Source organism: Fringilla coelebs (assembly GCF_963513975.1).
Source record: "Fringilla coelebs genome assembly, chromosome: 2".
Taxonomy (NCBI): domain Eukaryota; kingdom Metazoa; phylum Chordata; class Aves; order Passeriformes; family Fringillidae; genus Fringilla; species Fringilla coelebs.
Genome location: NC_140029.1, coordinates 90,263,206 through 90,288,764, shown reverse-complemented (window position 1 = coordinate 90,288,764; position 25,559 = coordinate 90,263,206). Strand labels below are relative to the sequence as shown.

At 41.5% G+C, this 25,559-nt stretch overlaps 1 protein-coding gene across 1 annotated transcript in view; it reads right to left on the bottom strand.

The window, feature by feature from the left end:
- Nucleotides 1-21,084, bottom strand: part of MAN1A2 (mannosidase alpha class 1A member 2) — a 134,128-nt gene extending 113,044 nt beyond the window's left edge. Inside the window, exon 1 of the mRNA XM_084201354.1 lies at nt 20,301-21,084. Coding sequence (XP_084057480.1) covers nt 20,301-20,608 — 308 coding nt within the window. The 5' untranslated portion in view covers nt 20,609-21,084. The remainder of the gene's footprint in view (nt 1-20,300) is intronic.
- Between the last annotated feature and the right edge of the window lie 4,475 nt (nt 21,085-25,559).

Genomic DNA, 25,559 nt, shown 5'->3' with positions numbered 1-25,559 from the left:
AACTGAGTTCTCAAGCAAGACCAATGCATCATCTCTGCTTTCTATTTAAGAAGGAATTTTTATAAATAAGCACATTTACATATAGGACAAGGCAGTCCCACTGATGTTGATGGCACAGATCAGATACTGAAGCATATGCTCAAGCAGAACTAAAAGGAACCAGAGAACTCCCACATACAGCATTAAGCTCTTAAATATTTCTAGTCTACTATTATTGCCCAAAACTAAGTTTCCAATAGGAAAAAACCCCAAATATTTAAACCCATCAACACAAGACATAAAGGAAAATAAGAGTGGTACATTCTATGAGTCGGCATATATCACACAAGTTGCTGCAGAGTCTGAAGCTTTACTGCATTTTCCATATCACTCAAAGCTCATCTTTCATAGAGGTCACCACGTTACGATCTTCACAAGCATTACCTATTTTTCTTCATTCTATACAAAACTGGGTATTTGTAAACTCAAGTTTTTCACTTTAATAAACAAAGCTGCTTTGACAGAAGTTTTTTCAGGGAAAAGGTTGCTAACTTAGCTACCCAACATTAAACAGAATCCTAAAATTAGCTAGACTTAGATAATTTTAGATTAAGAACAATAAATTCAAACACCTAAACCTCAAGAATATCACTGGTTTCTGTAACACCTTAATTTTCAGTCTTTCAAGAACATGCAGACCCACAAGTTGCATGTGCAACTACTATTCTACATATTTTACTATTCTTGGGAGTGAGAAGTTTTTGACTTTTCAGAAACATAATTCCTAAATATTTTTTACCTAAGGAAAATGAATCATGGGTACCATTTTGTACACCACCAGCAACTTTTGTATGCTCTACAGAAGCTTGAATTACATGTTCAGCAGTACAGTGCTGACTTGCTACTCCTTCACCCTCTGTACCCCCACATTGCCTAAGAGTTGTGCCAAGCAGGATGCTGGGTTCAAAACCTCAGATTTGTAAAGGAATTTTGGGAGGATATGGGGACAAACACAAGAACAAAGTGACAACAAAGGAACTGCAATCATACATGTGTGTTATATACAGTATCTTGCCCTCCTTCCTTTTCTGATCTTCCTTGACCCCAGAATTATAAATCTCTCCTTTTACATATGATACTACCAGAGGAAAAGAAAAAGTTTCTGAAGTCATGCCAAAAAATCTTCAGGAGTAATGGAAAGGGCCCAAATAATAGCCTCCAGAAACTGAACGTCTGAGTAGGAGCTTTAGCCAGTTGAAAAAATTTTTGTTTCTGCACATGCACGTGTTAAAGCAAAGGAATTTTTAGCACCTCTCTTGATGTGCACATGCCTTTGTTCAGATTGATCAGCCCAATAAGAGAACAATATTTGTCTGCCTCATAAGCTATGAAGAGTTTTCAAACATTTCACCTGACATACAGAAACAGCAATATATGAGAATCTTCAAGCAAAAGAGAAGCAGGACTTTGCCTGTTACCTTCATAAAAATTAGAGCTTGAAAACTTTCATTCAGCAGGTATCAAAAGCTTGCTGCAATCACAGCAAGATTATTATGTGTAAGATTATCACAGTGAAAGCTGCATTAATTTCTTGCAATGAGAAATACAAACGCTTTAAATACTTCATAGAACGGGACAGCCTCATTCTCCACATGTGGTAGGACAGATGCTTCTGCGACATTCTACACACACATTATAAGCTTGTTCTAAAATGAAGGAACAAGAGGGGGCATACTTGAAAAGAATTTGTCCAAAAACACCCACACTAAAAGTATGATTCCAGGATGAAGAGTAGAAAGAAGAAAACTCCCGGTCTACTGATGTTTTGGATAAAAGACCAAGCAAATCATAACACAGACCAAGAAAACTTTTCAAGCAACACAGTTAACAAGCCAACACCTCTATCAACCCCCTTGTTTTTTTATTTTATTTTGTTAAGAACAGGTTTGAAAACTTCATTTCATTTCAAATAACAACCAGGAAAAGTTAGATACCAACTGTGAACAGCAATATCTTACTGACTTCTAGAAGCATCAAGTTAGCAACCTTAATTACAGAACCTAAATCAACAGAAAACAGGCTGACAAAAGACATTTGTCATATAAAATTGTGGTTGGGAGTAAGGATGAGTTTTTGAAGAAAATTAAGAAGCAGCAATCACTAAAAATTATGATAATCATTTAAATATTCTTGTGTTTCAAAACAAACCCTGGAGCTTTTTGTCATTAAGAGAATCCCCCATTTGAGCCAGTAGCAGGAGGCTGTCATCCTCCATCTATGTAGACAACAGAGGAAGAGAAAATACCTTGACACAGTTTCATACATATCAGCTTGCAGCAAAAAAAATGAAAGATACTCTAGTTACAGTTAGTCATTATGTTTAAGCTGATTAATACCTTGCTACTGACAAGTGAAATGTCCCAACAGCACTACAGCAAGGATCTGCTGGAAACTGAGGACTATTGGATAAAAACATGGCGAGATAAATGATAACTGGACAACTGAAACAACACCTAGAGCACAGATCAGCAGTGTGTGCATAAGCCTTGGCAGGTTAAGCTTTGGGAAGCTCTTCTCTGACAAACTCAGAGGGGACCCATCTGCAGAACCTACTTCCAGCTGCAGAATAACACTGCCATCACTGCACACCTGAGATTGAGATATTAATGCTGGGTAAATAAGAGTTGCACACCACCAGCATGGGTCCCCTCTCTGCTGATCACCAGCCAGATAAAGCCCAGAACACAGCTTCCCTGGCACTGGCACAGCCAGTCACCTATGGCTACAAAACTAGCACTTCTGCAGAAACAAGAAGTAGCATGTAAGGATGCTTAGATGTCCATGCATGCTGCTGATTTAGTACGTTAAAGACTGATAGTGTGTGACTGCAGCATTACTAGAATGATCAACTGAAATATTGGTTTATGGATAAAGGATGTTATAACTCTATATTCCTTATACTGGTCACCATCTCTGTGCAAATCATTCTTTCCTCTTTTAGTGGCCCTGTAAAATCAAGCTCCTTTACTCCTTATGCTGGTATTCAGAAGACTGGGCAACAAGCCATTCAGCCAGTGGTGAGCTGAGCCAGCTGAAAAATTATGGATCATTTCAGGCCAAATCAGGTCTCCTAACTGGCCGACTGCCCAAACACTGATGTTCAGGCTAGAATATAGTCAAGATTAAATGTCTGGGGACACAGCAGAACAGGAAATGAGCTTCAAAGTGTTTAGACCTGCATGTTCAGGGGTGTTAAAGCCCAAGGTACAAGTAGCATGATTTCTGCACACAAATTCCATTAACCACTACTATCCCTGGCCATTCCCTACAATCACTTCTATCTATTCCATCACTCAGCCACATGGTTTCCTCTTCTCTTGTCTACCCCAATGATACTGCTTCTTCCATCAGCAAGAGTCACTCCCTACCATCTTAAATTTTATTTCTACCTTACTAACTATCAACTTCCTCCAAATGTCTCCTCTCCCCAGGGCCTCTGATCAGTCTTTGGTATCTCACTCAGCCAATGCCTGCCTCTTCTTACACCTCAGACAACATTAATCTTTTTCAACTTAGGGAAAAAGGGAAGGAAACCAAAAAGCAATATTTCAGAGTTATCCTACACTCATCTATTTTGCTCCAAGTGCAGTCTCCATCTCCAGCTTTCAAAGAAATAAACTGCTGCTGCTCACCACCACCAAGGTCCTCTGCAAGCCCTGGCTCAATCTCACCCCTCGTCTCCAGGTTCCTATCCTAATCAGGTACTTCCTTCCTTTTTGCCACCCCCTATACTTGGAAAACAAGAACTATATTAACTGAAGGAATATCCTCTTCCTGATGTCTGTGTTCAAAAGGGGTACCACAGTAAATAAGATAGCTTCCTCCTTTTACACTCTGAGTCTCCTTGGTAGCCTGATCTCCAGGAGTAAGCACCAAAACTCTTACCAACAGAAGAAAAACAGCTAGACAAAGGTAGCAATTTAAAGCAATAGCCTTGATATTAGTATGGTCATAGTCTGAAAGTTCTTAATTGTTCAAATACTAAATAAATAGACAGCAAAAAAACACATAAATTGAGAATGGCTGCTACAAAGTAAAAGTAGCAAGTGGCATATAATGCAGACTCAGAGATGGCAAACTTTCAGGTAAGCAGATGGTACCAGGCTTCTCTGCATGGGAAACCCTCTGGCAGGTCCTACAGAGCTCTAAGGAAGTGACTACCCTCACACAGATGTTCTGTCAACTCAAGCTACCACATTTCCATAATGCTATTTTAATCACCCAGCCAAAGCTGCCTTGCACATCCCAGAAGCAACACTGCTTTAAATATCTGATTGGAAGTTCACACACGTTGCTCAGATTTGTCTTCCTCCTCTACCAATAATTGCTACTGTATGTCTATATGGTAAATTGACACCTGTCTATCAATGTGTTTAAAATCAGAATAGCACTGAACACACATGGCGTCACAAGCCCTGCACTGAAATGTTGTACGGCAGAGCTTGCAGAGAAAGAGGAGGGGGACTATCTTGGGATCTCCCATGGGAAAGGGAGACAAGCTCTTTGTTATGGGGAATCAACACTACTAGGGGTGGGCAGCTCTGTCCAAACACAGGCCTAGAACAATTTCTCCTGACTTGTTTCTCCTGTCCCCAGGACACCGCTATGCACAACCCTCCTGGCTCAGACAGCATCAGTGCTATTCAATTAGCCTTGTGGCACAGCAGCAGCACTGATTTTGAAAGACACAGAGCTTTGCAGTGCAAGACCGGCAGGATCACTCCCTTCCTTCTACGTGGCAGCAGTTTAAAACATAGCCCTGCTCTGCAGAAACTGGATGAATTACAGGGCAACAACAGTAACAAAACAAAACAAAAAACTAGTTCAAACTCAGTCTCCGAATATCAATAGTTTCCAGAAGGTATTATGTGACATGTCGTGAGAAGCTCTGACAGGACAGGAGCTGCAGGCAATGTTCTGCTGTTAAACACAGTTGTCCTTGTTTCAGGGTGGAATACATACACACACACAAATATAGTACATACTCTGAGATTCAAACGGTTTTCATAAAAAATGGCACAGGCTGCAGAGCGGATATACTCAACAGTAATGCTGCATTAACTGAAACAAAAATGTAAGTTCTCACATTCAGCACCACTGGGACTAGTCAGAAGGAAAGAACACCAAAGCTTTATACCTCTCCACTTAGCAAACCAGCCAAAACAGTAACTAAAGATAGAACAACAAAATACCTGGAAATCATAATGTACAGTCTAATCTGTGCTGTTTCCAGAGAGCAAAACTCTATCTCATTACTCCCAAAGTTCTTTAATCTTGTCAGTAAAGCAGAGGATAAGAGACAACTATATGACAAATTATTTAGCCTTCCAGGTGCTTTTAATAAGTTTCCACATGACAATAATCCCCACTGCTAATAAAATATGCAATTTTGATCAGGAGACAGATAACTGGATGTTGTTTTTTTTTCCTTTTCAAAAAGGCCAGAAAAGCAACACTAGGTTAGTAACTCCCCATCCAAAAAAACCTAGCAATGCAAGGCTCAGACTACTCAGTACATCCATAAATATGGAAAAGAAGGTATTTGCATGTCAAATGAGAACACAGTCCTCATCACATAATGACAGAATGGTTGAAGGGGAAAAGGGTCTCTGGAGGTCATCTGATCCAACTCCACAGCTCAAGCAGGGTCACCTAGAGGTGGTTGCCCAGGATCACGTCCAGATAACTTCCAAATACCTTCAAGAATATAGATATCGTTGCCACAAATTATGCAGGAGTTTGCTCATTTGCTCCATTCCATGAGCAAACTGCACAAAATATGAATGATAAGCTTCACTCCGCAAAAGATACCTTCCCAATTGAAATGTCTTCCCAACTGAGTAAACACTGTTGACAGCCACCTCAGCTAGCATAATCCAGGATGCAGTCTAAGGAATCATTGACCCATAAACAAGGTAAGGATGGCAGGCAGCATCGTGACAGTAAACACCACAGAGTGCAAAAAGAAAAAGTACAAGAGAAGAAACTATGATGTGCAAACTACTCTTAACATATTACAAATAATTTCACCAAAGATGACTTGGCATTCTTTGGGAATTGCTGAGCAAATCTTTGTTTACGTATATATGCAATCAAAATATTGTCAGGACACAAGAAGGGAAACAAAATACAGCAAATGAGCAATGTTTCAGCAGTATGTACATTTAGAACTACCACATGTGGTTTTCACAAGCCTATCATAATATTAACAGATTAAGCTAATGCAATGAAATGCTGATTTAAAGCTATCAGTGCTATTTCCAGTATCAGTGAAATACTTTTAATACTAACATGCTTTACAAGCTACATATACAGGCTTTAGATGTATGCAGCAGCAGATGAGCTGGGCACAACCTACTCTTGACCAAAACAGAAAACACACAGAAGTACCACAGCCCAAAACATGAATCTAGAACAATGGGAGAGCTGGGGGTATAAAATGTCTCAACTATTTGATCTTTGAATTGTGTTCAACAATAGAATCTCAGGCTTTTCAGAGAGCTTTAGAAACATAGTACACAGCAGACCCTACTTCTCGTCTTCCTCTGTTCATTTGCAGAATAAAATCACATACGCATCCAGCATGTAAAGTCTTATTTCTTCTTCCTCTACCACCACCACATAGAACTTCCTGAACGCCCAACAACAAAGTGCAGTTCATAGATAGTCATAGTTACATGTTTGATTCCTTCAAGATTAAATTAAAATCTGTTTCATTACTTAAAATTATTATGGCAATGTTCTTACCTCATTCATGAAAAAGAGTTCATTTCACTAACAAATACATCCACACTATAACAACACATAATTAATAAAGAGATGACTCAAACAGGATAACACTGTCAATTTGACTACTGCAAGTTTTGGAAATGGAAAAAGACCCACCACCTTTTCCTTCACTTCACTGGCTGTAGGCAATGTTCATGTTTATTTCGAGTTCAGATCTAATAGTTTCAAACACACTGGTCCAGAGTAAACAAGCACACAGTCCCAAGATCACCAAACCAAGAACTGTACTCTTTTACTGCCCAAAAATCCAGTGTGAGCTTGGGCTGAGCTCCTCCAAAAATAAACTGGTGCCCTATAAGAGGATTCTCTCATCACTGTAAGCTACAAAAGGTAAGAAAAAAAAATGTAACTGATCAGACACTAACTTAATTCAAGAGAAAAATATTGACTAAAAGAGGCAAAAAAGCTGAGAAAAAAGTGGAGCTGGAACATGTTGACACAGCAAGATCAAGAATCAACCCACTCCAAGATCAAAGAAGGCTGGTATTTTCCTACCTTATACCTTCCAGGCCAGCAGGGACTCCTTGAGCTGGTAAGCACATTAATCCACAGTAAATTGCCTAACTGGCTAGGCTCTCTGCATGAGCCAGTAAATAATTGCTGTGTATCTCCTGCCTGAAGAACCTCTGTGCATGGTAGAAGATGCCAAACACTCACCCGTGGCAATTTTAAAGACAGACTCTATTCCTCAAGACTAATGGTCTGGCAAAAGGTCACATCTTTGCAGCCAATGTCCTGCATGGAAGATAATATTAGCTGGAAGTTCTTTCCAACCCTAAAGACACTGCAAAATTAAACACTCAGACTAGGAATTGAAAGTTTTATTCTGTCTCCAATAAATATTATGTCACCATCAGTCACTATTTTGGATTCCAGAAAGAAGGTATGGGGCAAAATAAAAAACACAAAACATGGTATTTAAGACAGCTGTCAAAGCCTAACGTAACTTCCTTTCTTGACAATTTCTTTAGTTTTATGGAGAATTTTACTCATTCCTTCTTCTCAGAGGTTAAAGTTCAGTCATTATCAACAGGTTAAAAAGAGGCAGTATTACCCATCCATCATCATAACACATTCCAGGACCACACCAAGCTTTTGCAGGAAAAAGGCTGGGGCAAAGGCTGTGAGGTCAAAAACAACATAGCTGTCCTGGTTTAGGACAAATTTAGGGAGTAAGCCTCCAAAGGGGTCCCTTCTAGAAAGGAAATTCAAGTGGCCCCTCCCTCACCCAATTCAGGAGACAAAAATTTCCTTCGAGAAAAGTGGGAAAAAAACCTGTTTAGCTAGCAAAGTACTCAAAACATGGAGAATGAACAATATTAATCAATGGAACTTCATTATTCTGAAGAGATGGCAAAAGCAGAAAGTCCTTTTTGTGGGGTGTGGCTCAGCTCAGTCAGTCTCTTATCCACCCCTCCAGTACTGGAAAATGCCGTGTCCCAGGCCCGGTGGGCTACAGCCTTGAGCTCCTAGTGATTTTTCTGGGTTTTTAGTCCAAAGCAAGGCTCATCAGTTCCAAGAAAAAGAAAAGCCACAGTCTGGGAAACTCCTCTTCCTCAGCTAGCAAAAAAACTAACTAAAAGCAAAGGGGAGCTCTCTCTCCCGCTGTCCGTGCTGCAGACAACACCGTCCATGAGAGAGCAGGCTGAAGCTCTTATCCCTGTTTTTGAATGCAGCCACCTCAGACATTCCACTGCTTCTTTTCTTCTCCCTCCCTTCACTCTCAGATCTACTTTAAAGGCGCAAAACTTATTTCTAGGCTAAACAGATGAATGGGGATACAATTCAGCATCATAAAGTCACCCCAGGACACTGGTATAAAGGAATATAAGAAAAATTCCTGGGTTACACTTCAACTCTTCCTATCCTTTCCTCCCTTCCCAGCTTTTCCATCTCTAGAGAGCATAGAAGATGATGCTGCTGTTTTAGAAGTTCTGGACTGGAGAGCCACTGCATAGACCTTGCCACTTCACTGCCCTGTTTTATTTCAACTGTTGAGCACTGAACTGAAAGCAGTAGGGTCAAATTGCTAAAAATAAGTGAACAATTCTATAAAAAAGAAAAGGTAGAGCAGAAACTGAAAATAAAATACAAAGCCAAAAACCATCTGCCACAAATGAGTTTGAACAGTTTGATGTAAATATAAGAGTTTCTAAATCTCAAAAGACATTCTATTTTAAGCATTACTGAATACACTTTAAAGCTAGAAAGAGCAAGGTTATGGTTGATGGAGTTTAAGGCAATTTTTTCAAGACAGCTTGGAAGAACTCTACTTACAGTCTGTACAGGCTCCAGGAATTTTTTCTTCTTAAAAGAATTCAGATATGGAAAAATGAATTTAAGTATCATATTTAAGGAGTACTTAAAGTTTTTTATTCTTTCATATATTTTCTAGTTACTAAAACACTAGGCAATATTACATAGCCTGCTTTTTTCCTAAAAATTCCACACTGTGAATCCATGAAGGTTCAAAACAGATTTCATAGAGAACCAAAGAACAGCAAGTAATTACAACTGACTCAAAAGTTACACACACTGCTTTGCAGTTTGGGCTAGTTGCTAGTTGGTTAACTTGTTACTATATGAAAGGAAGTTCCATAGATGTTTCCTTGGATTTTTTTTTCCTTTTAAACTCAAAAGATTCTTTAAATTTTCCCAGGATCACCACCACATTCTAGAGATTGAAAAATTTATAAGAAAATTAAATATCTTAATGGACTAAACCACAATCTTGTGATAGGTACTGATCAGGTGGCTTGTGTCAGTATCTGAAGCTCCCAGCCCAAGTAAGGGTGGCATTTTCTTTGCACTGCCTCAAGTTTCTCCAGTAAGTGTTACTGCAGGTTACATTCCCACTTGAAATGTCACATATTTCATTGAGCATAATGATTCAGGCATCTTGCCAAATTGACACGAATATGTCAAGCCTCATTTTTCTTTGTAATAGCAGTAGATTGGATGATCTAGTCCCACTGTAGTGTGATGGCCAGATGCTATTCCGAGAAAATTATGTCTGAAGAGGGGAGACAGGGTGTCAAGCAAACGACGATGCATAACTGCAACAGCAAATCCATTTGAATAAAATTAGTGCTGGAGTGATTTATGGAAATCAAAACAAACATATCAAAAGACCACAGATGTATAAAACCTGGACCAAACTAAAGACCTGGAGTTCACATGGAGCATTTAAAACGCAATCACAAAAATTCCATTGTTTCACCAACACACACAAGAACAAAGTTACCATTAGGCTCTTGGCTGAGTGAGTCAATAAACTGTTCCCATTGCCTACTCTGGCCAGCAAGCAGCTGCCAAACACTGCAATGCCAACACGGGGCTAGGTAAAGGCCAGTCAGAAAGAACAACAAAAAAACACTGGTGGAAGAGAAACCTGGAATCTTTTTCACATTAAGGAATACCAAGAATGACTGAGTGATGGCAGGGTTTATTGTTTGGTTTTGGGTAGGGATTTGAGTGGATTTTGGTCTTCTTTTCACAAAAGAGCTTGCTTTGGTTAACAACACAACTCTGAATCATTTCCCATCATTGTGTTCTATCTCTTCAAGAAAAGACTGAACCAAGTTCATACATAAGTTATTCATAAAAACTGCCAGTCCAGTATCAGTCATCTCCTTAGCCATTGGCTTTGAAGTTTCACATTCAAGTACTGAAATGGTGGCAGTGACAACTGATTATCCACCTCACTGGGCAATTTATAGATATTACACAAACAGATACCTTGGTATCCTTCCATAGGTATCAGACCCTCAAAATGACAAAGCTCCCAGACATGATACAAAACTAAAAAAATTCTTAGTTATCAGTGTGACAGCTACTGAAGAGCAGTTAAGTTCCCTTCCAGCATTTGGGATTTGAAAAAGTAACTCATTTCACACAAAAACAGGTGTAACGGTGAAGCTCTTTGAACTTTTCACTGCATGGATCCGGAGCAATTTAACAAGTGTAACAATTAGCAGATCCAGCTTGGCTGTTTTTAAGTACCTAAATCAGAACAGTTCACAGTAACAATCAGTTAAAATCATGTGCAAGACAGTGATAAAACTGAAGTTAAAGTTTTGTTTAATTGCTTGCATTATATCCCATTTGTTCTGATTTTTTTTCTGCTTATTGGAAAATGTCTGTACTACAGACCAATTAATATTTTAATTGTCACAGATTCCACTGTCTATAGAAGGCAGATTTATTCACAAATTAGAAATCTGAATATCCATTATACTCCTTATAACATCAGAACTCCACGGTGCAAAGAGCCTCTTATACCTCTGCAATATTTTCTTCTTCAGAACACTGTGCATTGCAATTCAGAATTCAGTACATGTGTTACTTAATCACTTGGAGAACACTTTCCACTCAAATAGAAGCCAGTGACAACAGAACAGATGCCTTTAGGAAACTAAGGATGTGTGATTACAGTACTGGAAAAACAGACACATGCTTGCATCATCTGCAATTATTAAGTTTAGAATTAAATAGTCATCAGTGTTTCCAAGATAAAACTGATTAAAAGATTTAAAAGGTCACTAGAAACACAGTTCTAAGTCAAGCTACTTCATGCTATCATTTTTTCAAGACAAAATACTTTCTTTCTCCGAGGGAAAAAAAAAAAAGGAGGGGGGAGAAATATTGCATCTTAACCAGAAAAATACCTTCCCTCTTCTCTAAGCATCTTTCCCACTACTGTCATCTCAAACAACTCAAGAGAGTGGCAGGTCTTCTTTCAATTTTTATTTTTAAAATGCACAGCAAATTTTATTTCATAAAAGTAATGAAAACAAACAGGAAATTTGTGGTCCAGAAAGTCAGCTCTGGATTATGATTCTCTAAATATACTGCATAAAGGATGCAAGTATTTTGGAGCAAAAGCAGATCCTCTAACTTGCGTAGAGAAAACAGCAAATAGCCCTCCAAATGCAATACACTGGTAAAGATAGCAACATACCCAGAAAAATCTGCTGAGGAAACAGCACATGCCTATAAACTATTCTTACTTGCTAACAAACCTAAACCAGGAATAGAACCCAGTATATTCACCACAGGTTTGTTTACCCAGCAGGACAATCAAAGCAAGAAGATGTGATCTTCCCATTCCCACTGAAGGATTTAAGGGATACACTGCTCCCACAAACGATATGTTTTTCTCACCCTTTGTAAGTACATTCAGGTTGATCCAATAAAAAGCAAATTGGATTAGTCTGATTTACCACTGATGGTCACCTGCTTTTAAGTGGCCTGATGGTACACTTCAGCCTTAAAACATGTCAGCAGGTCACAGAGAGATATGATAACAAATTACTGAGAAAATACTTACACAGCTTGTCTGTGCAAGCTTCAGATGCCTTGCTGACCTGCAAACGGTACTAAAACTTGGCTGAGATCAATGTTATCATGAAAATGACTTCCAAACGGGTACTAGCATACAGAAAAAGCTGGAGCAGCTCTTTATGAAGACAGGCTGAGAGAGCTGGGGTTGATTTAGCCTGGAGTGAGCCCCTTGGAGACCTACTACCAGCCTTCCAGTACCAAAAGGAACTTTGGTACTGGAAGAGGGACTTTTTACAAGGGTGTGTAGTGACAGAATAAGGGAGAATAGCCTTAAACTGAAACAGATTTAGATAAGATGTTAGAAAGAAATTCTTTACTGTGAGGGTGATGAGGCAGTGGAATGAGTTGTCCAGAAAACCTGTGGACACCCCATCCCTGGAAGTGTTCAGGGCCAAGCTGTATGGGGCTTTGAGCAACCTAGTCTAGTGGAAGGTATTCCTGCTTTTGGAAGGGGAGTTAATAATTGATGTTCTTTCAGATACCCTCCAACCCAAACAGTTCTAGAATTCTGTGAAAACTGACACTTCAGCATGCTGGTGTTAACAGACACAAAGTAATCTCATTGAGGAGCTCTTAGAGCTTTATATAGCAAGAAAATACTTTCGTCACTCCCTTAAAACTGTAATTTTGCTCATGCCATACTGATCAGATTACATAATGTTAAGCCTAGTGAAAACCTCAAACTTGTTCTCTCAAATAGAAACACAGAAAATAACTAGCTGGCCACTGGACGCTGCAATGGCAGTGCTGCTGCAATATGCTGGGGAAGCACTTCCAAAATCCTCTGGTGGGTTAAGAGTTAATTAACAAGTAACAGAGCACATCAAACATTAACAAAACTGATGCTGAATACAGTATGCAAGGTAATCCAGTTCACAGGTGTGCATCCTAAGAATATTTAAAAGAACAAAGGTAGCAAGACAGAATGACAAATATGATTCAATGTTTGGGCAAATAAATCCTCTGAGAAACAGAACTAACACACCCCTGTATTTCAAACATGAACGGCCTTTAGCCTTCTGTCCCAATGTTTTCTACTACTTCAGTAAACACACCCTGTTGCTACTGCTATGCCACCAAACCCAGGTTTTCCTTACCACAGCATTCAATTCCAACCATCCTTCTCTAACAATCAGTGAAGAACAGAAGACTCATGCTGTGGCTGGCTCAAAATTACACTTGTGCAGACTGACTAGCAGCAGCAGAAGTATCACAAGCTACTCTTGGGCTCAGTGATCCTTCCTTCAGCACTGTTCCAAATTAAGGTCTTTCCCCCATCACCAGGACACATAAGATAGAGAAATGTAATTCTAACAGGTCACCCTTAGCTGCTGATTGACTGGGGAAAAGGAGGGAATAGAGAACAAGGAAGCATCAGTGAGAGTTACAATGTGTCCACATCATGTCCACATAAACTTTGTTGGCTTCCTAGACAAGGCTAAAAAGACCTTTCAAAAGCATAACAAAAGAATATTACAGGTTACCTCTTAACCTATCTTCTCACCTTTTTTTTTTTTCCTTTTTAAATTTTAGAAATGCTAGTGTACCTGGTTAGGTAGTCTAAAAAGCAAGAGTGGAAGGAATGGAAGTTAGCAGGGAAAGTTATCTCCCTTACTATTTATAATTTAGTATTTGTAGAGCTGAAAAATAATACAGAACCTCCACATCCTTGAGTGAATAGATGAAGTTACATAATTTGCTCTATACTGGGCACTAGATTAGACAACAAAGACAAAAGTAATCAAAAGCCTACAGATTTTATGAACAAAGATATGACTTAGTCACCAAAACATTTCCCAATCGACCCCCCATGAATACATGTATTCACTCTAAATAAAACAGTTACAAGCATACAGGACATTTGGAGCACTCAGAATTTTTAGTTCAAGGTTTGAGGTGGCAGGAAAAAGGCATTTATTTTTTCCCTTTCTTGCCTCTTACTAGTTTATTGGCCTGTTGAGCACCCCTCTCCCCACAGTTTACTTGCAACAGAACTCTTAATTCACTAAAAAAGTGATGATCTAGTTACTGAATTAAGACAGATGACAGCAGCACTCACTTGAGCCTGCTTCTGAAAATGAAGGGAAAAGAACAAATCCCATAAGCTATACCCAAACATGTGTCCCCAAGTTCCTACTCTGTTAACCTAAATAACTACTGTGAGAAACAGCTGCCTACCCATGAGACCAGACTTTTCTCAACATTGAGAGCTGCAATAATTAAAAGTGAAGGATGGTGGAATAAAAGCACTGACCATGTTTAGAACTTTACAGGCTTCTTAGGGATGGACATAAGAAAGGCATTACAAAATTTGTCCTCTTTACCCCTATGGCTATGAAAACATGTACACATACCACATGTGTATGTAAAACTAATTACAAGTTTGGTAATATTTGTTGTAAGGAAGAAAAAACCCATAACTCAGAACTAGCCCAGTAGGATCGAGATGTTTGTATTTACTACAGGAAACTGAAAGGATTAGAAGATGAGGGAACTCTTGTAGTGCTGTATGCCCACAACTAGCCATACTGCTTACTATTGCCTGCACTGCTACCATCATCAAGCAACCCACATTTATGCTAAAGTTCTTCTGAGATTTTAATCTACAAAACTCCAAATGAACCAAATTGCTACTGCCTTCCACCCACTAGCTGGCATAAATCCAGCCAGCAGGCTTTCTGCAGTTTTCCCACGCCTGATTGTTTCCCATCATGTAGACAAAGTGTAGATCATGCAGAAAACCAACAAGTTCAAGCTTTTTTTTTTACTGAAAAGGGTAAGAATTGGAGAATACCAGCACTCAGCTCCTCTCTTTCATAATACAGGAAATACTTTGACAAACCAGAGTACAGCAAGAGAACATGAAGAAAGCAGCACTCTACATATGATGTAGGCTGCTCAGCAGATTGGGGGGGGGGGAGGAGGGAGGACATCTAAACAGATGGTCTAAAATTTGCATTTTGTATTTCAAAGTTGAAAGCATTTCTCAGCCTACAACATAAAGCACTAATTTCAGCAGAACCATAGAAATAATCCAAGAGGGCACCTCTCCCACTGTCCAGTGCAACTTCAGGAAAAATCCCAATTACGTTTAAGATTATAATGTGGGCACTCTAGAAGACATCGAACTCCCATCATTCTTCAAGTACCAGCACGATCTCTCAAGTCTCTTCTTAACACAGGCTCCAGAGAAAAGAATACCATGTGGCTACTAAAAACTCTAGCAAAGAAACGTCTTCAAATAAAGAGGGTCAGTGCTCTTTGCAGAAGCTTCAGCAGCTGAAGACTGACACCAGGCAGTTACACCTGAACTTCACCCTAGACATATGAGATGTTTCTGAAGCCTGACTTGGAACGCACTATCCTGCCCTCACTGGCTCCAGATGTCACTGTGAGGACTTGCATTTTCTGAATGAGGCACTCCAAAAAATGCTTGCTTCTAGATCAAGCATCTCAGCTTAAAATCAGCGCCCACATTTCAGAGAGACTGTAGGGAGCCTGCTCGAAAGACAGCTCACTCTCATCCACTGAAAAACTGAATGGAGTAGGAGCTGGGGTGCAGACACTAGAGTGGCTCCTGATTTTTCAGGGGAAAAAAACAGGTTCCCTGAATCACAATAGCAAATACACCTAATTTCATTAATGAACTGTGCCTCAAGAAAATTTGGAAAGGAAGAGCAAAGAGTTTTATGCACTTTTGTACTCGATGGCATGACAGAGGATGACAGAAGACACTGATCCCACTGAGGAATAGAAGCTAAATTATCTCCTCTGCCCACTTTTACTATAGCTAACTAAGTAATATAGATGAGAGAAGATAAAAGGATTCAAAATAAGCATATTAAGCTTTTCATGTTTCTTTTTTTAAAAACTGCAGAAATTAGAAGAAGAAATTAAGACCAAAAGCAAGAACAATTTTTGTTACTTTCACCTCGTAAGAGTAGAGACAGCCACTGCTACTACCAGAGACAACCACACACTGAGCAACAGAAGAAAGAGCACTATTGCCATATATCTGCTGGCCCACAACTCATCATATCAGACTGCAGAGCTTCTATCTTTGCATAACACAGCAGTCAGTATTCCTCAGCATTCCAGACACAGAGTCAAAAGCATGACTTAAACTGATCTATACCCACTGCCACACAGAGGCCAGGCATTGAGGTGGGCACATGTATCTTGTATTAGCAGCTGCTGTCAACCTGATGACTTGAGGGTTGGTGAGGTTTTTTTCCAAGCACAGACAAATTTTGACTTGAAGTGATACACAGGAATTCAGCAGCTCAAGATACATCTCCACAAATTCTGAAGGATTGAACTGTTTGCCCAACAGCAGTCCAAGTGCTGCTACAAAGTAGCTAAGAGCTCATAAAATTACATTCGTTGCCTCTAAGATTAATATACTTTCACCACAGAAATGGCCTTAGCTTTTGTCAAGTAATACAGACAGCAGCTGCTTTGACAGACCATTAAAGAAACAAGTCTTTTGCATTTACATATTGCAGATAATCTTATTTTTTTTAAAATCTGAGAAATCAAGGAGATGACATGGCATTTGCATTCTCACTCATTTGCATCAGATGCAAAGAAGCTATAAGAATGCTTTGGTTTACCTCCAGAGCTATCTTTTAGATCTGGTATGGAAGAACGAACCACCACAGATACTTGAAAAGTAACTGGGTAGTAAGAAACACCTTAAGTACCTTTGCATGCCAAGAGATGCAGAAGTTTGGGAAAAATTACAGTTACCTAAAATCATGTAACAAATTTTGAGTGCTACACAAGTTTGTTTGGCAAGATGTGTCTTCAAAATCATGCAGCTCTCGTTCCATAATCTCTGCAATATTCTATTTGAAATGGAAAGAAATTCATCTTCAGGAAATGAAATTGATTTTTTAGAAGTGTGATATGTGTATGCACATATCTTCCTAAGTCCTGGACTAATCCTTTCCACTCTCCCTCCTCTCAAAGGCAAAAATTTGTGGTACACCTTCCCAACATTACTCACTCATTCCCCATGCACTACCCTGTAGGAAGAGCTTACAGATGAAATGAACAGCTGAAAGTGAGTATTACCTTGCAATACAGCCCCATCCATCTCCCAAATACAGACTGCAGTTTTACTCCAGATTTTAACCATCTTCTTAGAAGAAATGTGTTTTTCTCTGGAGATAGGTAAGAACACTGTAATCCTTGAATAAATATTTAAGACCATCAGGAAGGGAGTAGGGCTTTCCCCCCACACCCTCCCAATTTTTCTGCCTGAAAGGGGAAAACAAAAGACAGGAGCAGTAAAGAAAACAATTTAATGGAAGATGTAAAGTTAATGTCAGCAAGGGGTAACCACTGTAACAATAAAAATAAAAGCACTCAAGAATGTCAAGGGTGCCCAGGGGAGGAGGTGGGAAAGCAACGCAAGGAATACAGAGAAAGTCCAGTGGGAACCATTGTTTGCACACCCAACACTAAAGCATGGTTTTTACAATGATTTTCTACCTACATCGCTGCTGCATTTTTCTAGGAGATAGAAAAAAATATTTTCCAGTAGCCTACAAAACTAAAGATTTGAGTAAGGCAAAATGAGCATTAAAATATTATAGCCTATATACCAAGGGAGCAGTATAATAGGATGCGTGTTTTATTATTAGATAGATGCCAATACCAGCATTCACAGAAGAAACACTTTCCTTTTTAGTGACTAAATCAAAACATCTGTCACTTCATAATCAAGTGTATCTTCATATGAATGACCTTTGATCCAGTTAGGTCTGAAGCCCCTCAATTTCTGGAAACACAGCTGTCAATCCATCCTCACCCTTCACATTTTAGACTGCATCCTCCTTCATATTAGGATTAGGTTAATTTCTCTTGACCTTTTGTACCCTACCTCCTCTGCCTCACTCAAGAAACAGCACTTACAAAGTAGCTGATGCTTGACTTTGCCCCTTGATAGTAAGCAGAATAAATTTTTCCATCCCAAACTGCGACAGGAAGTAATCCAGAGCTCACCACTGAAGATCCCACACTTTCTCAAAATACCATCTGTCAATGTCCCTGCAATCCAGGAGCAAGAACTCCGCAATGAAAATGGCAGCGTGTGTTTTCCATTATGGTAAACAACCACATTAGCTACAAGCTGATGGCAAAATAGTCTGTTGATAAAACTGTGGTGACCGGCCAAAGTTGCTTCAAAAGTAAAGCACATAACCTTGCTTCACAATGCATATTGTGACATTCACACAAGGGTCTTACAAGCAGGTTAAGCAGGCAGGCTTTTAAGTAGTTAAGATATGCCTGGTTTGCAAAGCTAAAACAACAGGAAAAATAACTATTCTTGCTCAAATAACAACTCAAAAAATGAACATGACAGGGAAATTTGGGTGGAGGGCAGGTGGGAGGCACACACAGCCATAGCAATACAGGAACCATGGGACAGTTAACTGGTGTCAGGATAGCCACTTTGTTTAAGAACAGATCCCAAACAGCCTTAGCTCTGACAGTTGTAAGCTACTGCTTATCTACATACGACATGCAAAAAAGTAGTACTTCATTCCTAAAGCTGTGGCCTCATTAACTAAAAGAGGGAACCTGGAAAGGATTCATATGAACTATCACTATCAACAGACTCCTTTTTTCTACAGCCCATCTACTGGGCAACTCAAGGTACAACAGCCACAGCTGGAGTTCTGAACACTTCTGAATTCTTCTTTTTGTTTCATCTGTCCTATATTTTAGAAACTGATTTTGACTGCATGTGCCACAGGGACTGGGGAAGCTAAGAAATAAGATCACACACACACAAAAAAAATAAATAAACCCACACAGTGAAAGACAAGAACTTCAAAGGCATATTAGAGACTGTCTAAACCTATGTTTAATGCAGTGTTTAACCACACCACCAATTAACATCATAGACAAAATAACTCCTAGTTAAATATTAAGTACCCATGCCCTCTCAGATAGGGAGAAAGGGCTCATCTGAAGTGCCCGAAGACATCCAACAGCGAAGATGCCTTAAGGAAAAATACCATAGTATTCACATATTCTTTATAATTTAATAAAAAGAAGTAAATTAAACCCTCTCCTTTTAATCTCAGACAAATAACCTTTAAATAATTCTTATGCCAGTAAGATATATTTCAAGCTGTTTCCAAAGGAATACTATCAGCATAAGTAACCTTTCTTTAAAATTCCCTGTATTACTAATTTGAGTACGGAAAAGCAGGTATTTTATCACCCACCATGATATTTTAACACGTCTTTGACAGTGAAGAGAGCTCTGTCAGCCTCATTAAGATCCAGGAAGCAGGGTAGAATTTAGGCAACTGAAGTATGTTAGAAGCAAATATATTGTATAATCATCCTTTAAGGTTTTTTACCACCGTTTGGAATGCTTAACTTCACATGATCCAGTCCAGAACATTTAGAGGCTTGCACCATACAAAGCTTTAGGTGGCCCCCAAAAAGCTGTTGATACAGCATATCTACCCTTGATACTCTTATTTTATCTGTGATTTCTTTACGCTGGCAAATACAATTAAGGAAACTCAGCCACTGGCACCTTCAATCTTCTGGATTAACATTAGGGCAAGTGATTTTAAGGGCCAGAAAAAGGCAATTGTGCCATCTGCACTAGTTATGGGTCCTGCACGTCATAGGCTGACAGCCTCTGGATCACAGCTTGAAGTCTTTTTCAGATCAAAGTTCTTGTGCACTATTCAGCAACAAACAGCTGTTTTGAGTAAGCACATAATAGCTGTAGAAGAGATGCGGCAGTTTTTCACTCACTTATACTGCCTCCACAAATGCCATAACTTAACCCCCTTCTTTCCATGGCTGATGCACGAATTGGCTAGGGTGAGAAAATAAATCAGCCACTGGAGGACACCTCGTATTTGCCCTCCCCGCTCTAGCTCGCCAGAAGGCTAAATTCACACTGGGGAAGGCAACACAGAGCCTCAGCTACATATGGCAGCTGGAGGACACAAGGCTAGCGCTCAGAAGTTGATACACGCTGGGGAGACACGAGGATGTCGATGAGAGGAGGGACAGCAGCACGGGAAAGACATATTTTAAGGGATCTCCCCGTCAGCCAGTCCCGCTGCCTTCCCGGCGAGCGAGGCACCCACCTGTGCCGGTGCTCGTCGTGCCCTTGCCCGTGGATGAGGAAGCCGCCGAGGTTCTTGCCCCCTTTGCTGGTGTCCACGTGGGGAATGAGCACATCCTCCAAGCCCAGGTCAAAGCGCTTGTGCTTCGAGGAGTCGGGGAGGAAGAAGAACGCCCCGAAGCACAGGGTGATGAAGGCACTAAGAATAAGGAGCAGGATAAATTTTTCGGAGAGTCTCAAGGTAGCCCTGTGGTGCGGGAAGGCGGAGGCCCCCAGGTTCAGCGGGGGCAGCCTCCGCCCGGAGAGCGGCAGCAGGGCGGGAGTGGTCATCCTTCCGCTAACGACCCCCCGGCGGGGCACGGCTCATCCCCTCAGCCCCTGCGGAGGGCGGCCCCGGCCCGCCTCGGGGGCTGCGGGCGGCTGCACCATCACCATCCTCTCCGCGGGTGCCGGAGGAAGGGAGGACGGGGGGGAGGCCGGGCCGCCCCGACGGCCCTCGCCCCCACGGGGGCTCGGGCCGGGGCGCGGTCGCCCCGCTACCTGCGCGCCCCCTTCCTTCCTTCCTTCCCTCCCTCCCTCGCCGCGGGGCCAGCCGGGCCCGAGCGAGAGACTCCGGTCAGCGGCGCTCCCCGAGCTCCGCGGCCGCGGGGCTGCGGGACGAGCGGCAGCGGGGAGCCGGGGGCCCGGCCTGGCGCGCAGCGTCGCTCCACCCGCGTCCCCTTGTCCGGGCCGGGCGGAGGCGCATCCCCCTGGCCGCGCCGGGGCCCCGCTGCGAACGACGCCGGGAGCGGCCGCCGCGCCGGTCCCGCTCCGGACCCTCTGCCCGCCCTCACGGCGCCTGCGCGGCGGCGGCGGGCGGCGCACGCGCGCGGGGCGGGGGCGGAGCGGGGCGGGGCGGGGGCGGGGCCGGCGCGGCCCCCGCGGGCGGCGGGACCGGGACCGGGACAGAGCTGAGGAGTCCGCGTCTCTCGGGGGAAACACCGCATGGACAGGCAGCTGCGGGAGAGGGCTCATGGGTGGCCACAAGGATGCTGAGGGGACTGGGGCATCTCTCTCACGAGGGAGCTGCGGGGGCCGGGCCTGTTTTGTCTAGAGAAGGCCGAGAGGGGATCCTGTTAATGCACATAAATATCTCCATGGTGGGTGCCCAGAGGATGGTGCCAGACTCTTCCCTCTGGTGCCCGGCCACAGGGCGAGGAGCACTGGCCATAAATAAAAACACTAGAAGTTTCACCAAGACAGGAGGAAGAACTTCTTTACACTGAGGGTGGCAGAGCACTGGAACCGGCTGTCCATGGAGATCCATGGAGTTTCCCTTTCTGGAGACATTGAAGGCCCGCCTGGGTGCATTCCTGCTGCCTTATTTGCACACAGTAACCTGCTCCTTGTGACCCTGCCTTGGCAGCGGGTTGGACTAGAGGATCTCTACTAAGTCATCCTGGGCACCCCATAAAACAGGGCCCCATGACAGGGTTTCATGCAAAGGCAAAAGGGAAGACCTGCTCAAGGGAGCTGCAGGAGCCAGATTCAATGGAGGTCACAGAACAAAAGTAGGTTCATAAATTTGGGAGACAAGTTCCACCTGCAGCTTTTTTCAGAGTAAAGTGTTTTCCAAATTATAAAGGTTTAACAACACTGGAGACTCAGGTACTCCCAGATTATGGAGACCAGAGTCTGTTTAGTGAACCTGGCAGCCAAATCTGAATCACCGCTAGAGGAGGTATAAAGGCAGGGGAGAGAACAGGTCAGCTCAGCCTGCTGAAGTGAAGCTCACTGGGCTGGAGAGGACTTCCCAGGGGCAGGACTTCCCAGGTTTGGGTAGGAGTGACAGGATGAGAACTGAATGGAAGCAGCAGGCAGCAGCTCCCTGCAGGAAACCTTCCCGCTGAGACAAGCTCCAGAAGGAAGAGGAATACCATCTAGAGGTGTAAATACACAAAGAAAGTGAGAGAGAAAGCATTGAGACACGCGTCCTGCAGGTAGACAAAGCAGACACACAGCCAAGAGTGGTTTCCAGTACCACAAATGCTGCCAATGCCCCTGAGTGGAGTGCCTTGATCCCTGTAACAGCAGCTGGAATCTGAGCAATGCAGGTTTGATAACAGCAATCCCAGGCATTTAGGTTTGTTATCTGGCTTTATGTGTATTGAATTTGTGGAATTATGCTGGCCTGTGGAAAAAGAACTCCAAGCCCAACTGGACATGCTGAACTAATAAAGGTTAGTCCTCAGCTTCTCGTCTGAGTGTGGTTTACTATGAAAATTAAGCCCTCAAGAAAGGTTACTTTGGGATGTTTCCAGGGAAGGAAAGCAGCTGAGCTAATGAAAAATACTCTGACAATTGATGTAATGGCACAGGTGTGGGTGCTTTAGAGAAATCCAGATTAAGGAACACTTAGGGCCAATAAAGTTAGTTGAAGTTAACTGCTCAAGGTAAAGGAGACCTTGACAAGATTAACTTCTCTGCTCCTCACAACCAAGCTATGAATCCCACCTTGCTGGATCTTACTGCATACCATATTGGAGCTGTTGGCCTTTCCCATCTCTCCACCCAGCTAAACTCTTTCATCAACTTTTGCTTCCTCTTCTCTGTTTTCTACAAAGAGGACCTGTGACAATGCCATGCAACAGACAGCTGGGCCCTTCTCAGTAATCTCGCACTAGTGAAAAGCAGAATAAAGTGAGAAACTGCCATGAGGTGATAAAACCGAAAAAGCCAGTGTGGGACAGAGATACCAAAGAGAGGAAATGCAAAAAGAGCTGTATTATCAATGATACTACAATGCACTCCAGTCAGATCAGAAACTAAACCAAACATTTTGTGTTCTTAGAACAGGATCAACATGCTTCAACTGGTCTGCTGGCCATTTCAACTGTCTTCTAGTTTTGATCTGGTAAAGTAAATTATCTTCAAATATGTTCATGTCTTCACTTGTTAAATTGCTTTTACACACAGTCTGGAAAACAAAGATCAGTCCATGAAGACTTTTGTTCTTCAGTCTTTTTGCCCTTTGCTTCACTCTTCTCTGCCAACTGCTAGTTTTTCCTTTACTTTAAAAGACTGAGCAGAAGCTTCCAATTTCTTTAGAAAATGTTTCTTTGTGTTTAGCTTATTGGAAGAAAGTGACATTTCTGTAGGTTTTTTTAGTTTGTGATGACCTTTCCAAATTCTAAAGCATCTGTGTCTAAACCATGATGAAGTTTTGTATTTCTACAATTTTGTGCTTGTTTTGACTTCCTTACTTTTTACCAAAGTCTAATAGTAATTTTTCATCCATTGGTTCTGTCATACTGGGTAATATGCATATCCCTGTAAGTTTGCCAGTGATTTTCCACGCTGCAGTGGCGTTATTCTGTAGCTGAACAACATTAAATATAGAATGATATTGAATTAGTTGGGTTTTGTGAGCCTGTGCTACACTTATATAGATTTTGCATCTATTAGTGTTTTATCACAGACACCCAGAACACTCTCGGAAGTGTCCTGAGCTGAAACATAAAGGTTTTCACAAGAACCAGGAATTTCCTGTACTCACTGCCTTGACTTTGATCAATTGCTAATGTAACTGGAAATTTGAGGTCTGAAAGTGCTTGATCATCAGTTCTAAAGTCACTGTATTTCCACAAACCAACATTTCTGGAAAGCTATTAGGGCAGTTCACATTTTTCAAAGGTACACAAAGTAAGTCTTGTAGAAGTATGGATCCATATCAATGTACTATTTCTTTCTTCTTCAAACTGTAGTGCTCCTTTGTAGCATCAGAATTCGGACACACAGTCTGGATTCATTGTTTGCGAAGCCTCTTCTTCAGTTTTCTCTCCCAAACTGTCCAGCCTTTCCAGGTTCCATGGAAAATCTGATGTAGCTTGAAATAACATTCATGTTCTCTTGGACTCAATGATGACTGAGGTCCCAAGAGCACATTCTTTATGAAATCTAAAGTCTAGAGACTCACTAGGGGCTCCTGTGGCTGTCTTTATGTTTTTCCCCCTATCCCTCCAATCACAGCTCATCTGAAAAAGACTTTACCCTCAGCCAGGCTTTGCCAAAAACCTTTGGCCTTTGGCCCATTGCCCTGCTCTCTGTATCCTCCTGCCTGTGTTGCTGGGTGTATGTAAACATACACTTTACTATTATTTCTATCAAAATAATCATGACAAATTGACCTTTGCAATTCAGATCCCATTTTCTTCCAAGCAACCCTTACTGTATAACTTTATGAGGAAGACTAGCCTTCTTCATCCTTAATGTGGCTATAACAGGATGATTATTACTGTCCTAATCTCATTCTCCTCCTTCCATTTTCAACGAGATGAGAACACACTCTTCTCCTAATTCAGACCTCTACCACGTGCAAGGTCTTCTGCTCTGAATTCTCCCTATGTCCTCACATCCAAATTCTGTCTCACACCTTGCTGAGTTTTTCCTGTGTAACATATCAAAGATATGAACTTTCTGATCCATCACCTCAGCCAAACTATTCCACCTAGGTATTATCATGCTTCCTTGTCTCTGGTTCTGAAAAAGGCAGTATTGCACTTTTCATGTCCATTCGGAGTTCTTCTGGAAAGGCATTTTCTTTGTGACTGCCCTTGCTGTGTCACTTCAAACTTTGCATCTTCCGAATCTTTCCTGACATGCCTTCCCCCTCTCCTAGCATTTCTGATTCATCACTAAGACACCAACTCCTCCTACACCCAGTTGGCCCATAATATCAGCCTCCAGCACCTATTTATTAATGTTTCAAGTACTTCCATGCTTTCTTCTGTGCTTCCCTAAGGCATGAAAGGACTTGCACATCAAAAAGAAATTTGGGAACCATGAAAGTATATTTGACTACACCAGAAAATTTGCAGCTATGAAAACTGAACTTACTCGTGGCAACTTCTCTACAGAGACACAAAACAGGCATAAATATCAGATTGTAAAAGGAAAATGTGATGTCTATGAGTGTGTATTTGAATCAGCAGCAGTAATGCTGTTCTTTGGCTTAAAAGTGGAAATAAGTTTTCCAGGGATGGTCAGAGAAAAGAGCCAAGAGCTGCACAGCTTCAAGGCCTTGAAACCAAATAGTTGCCTGTAGTGTGCACTGGGAAGACCATCCCTGAATTATTGCAGCTTGTTAAATGCATGGAAGAGATTGTGTAACAAGTTAAATATATCACCTGCTTCATGGTCTTGGTTTGCATATGGTGGGACTTGATGGCTGAGGTTGTCCCTGGAAATAAAAACCAAGCTGATCATTCAGATGGACACGAATCTCACGCATTTGATGGTCGAC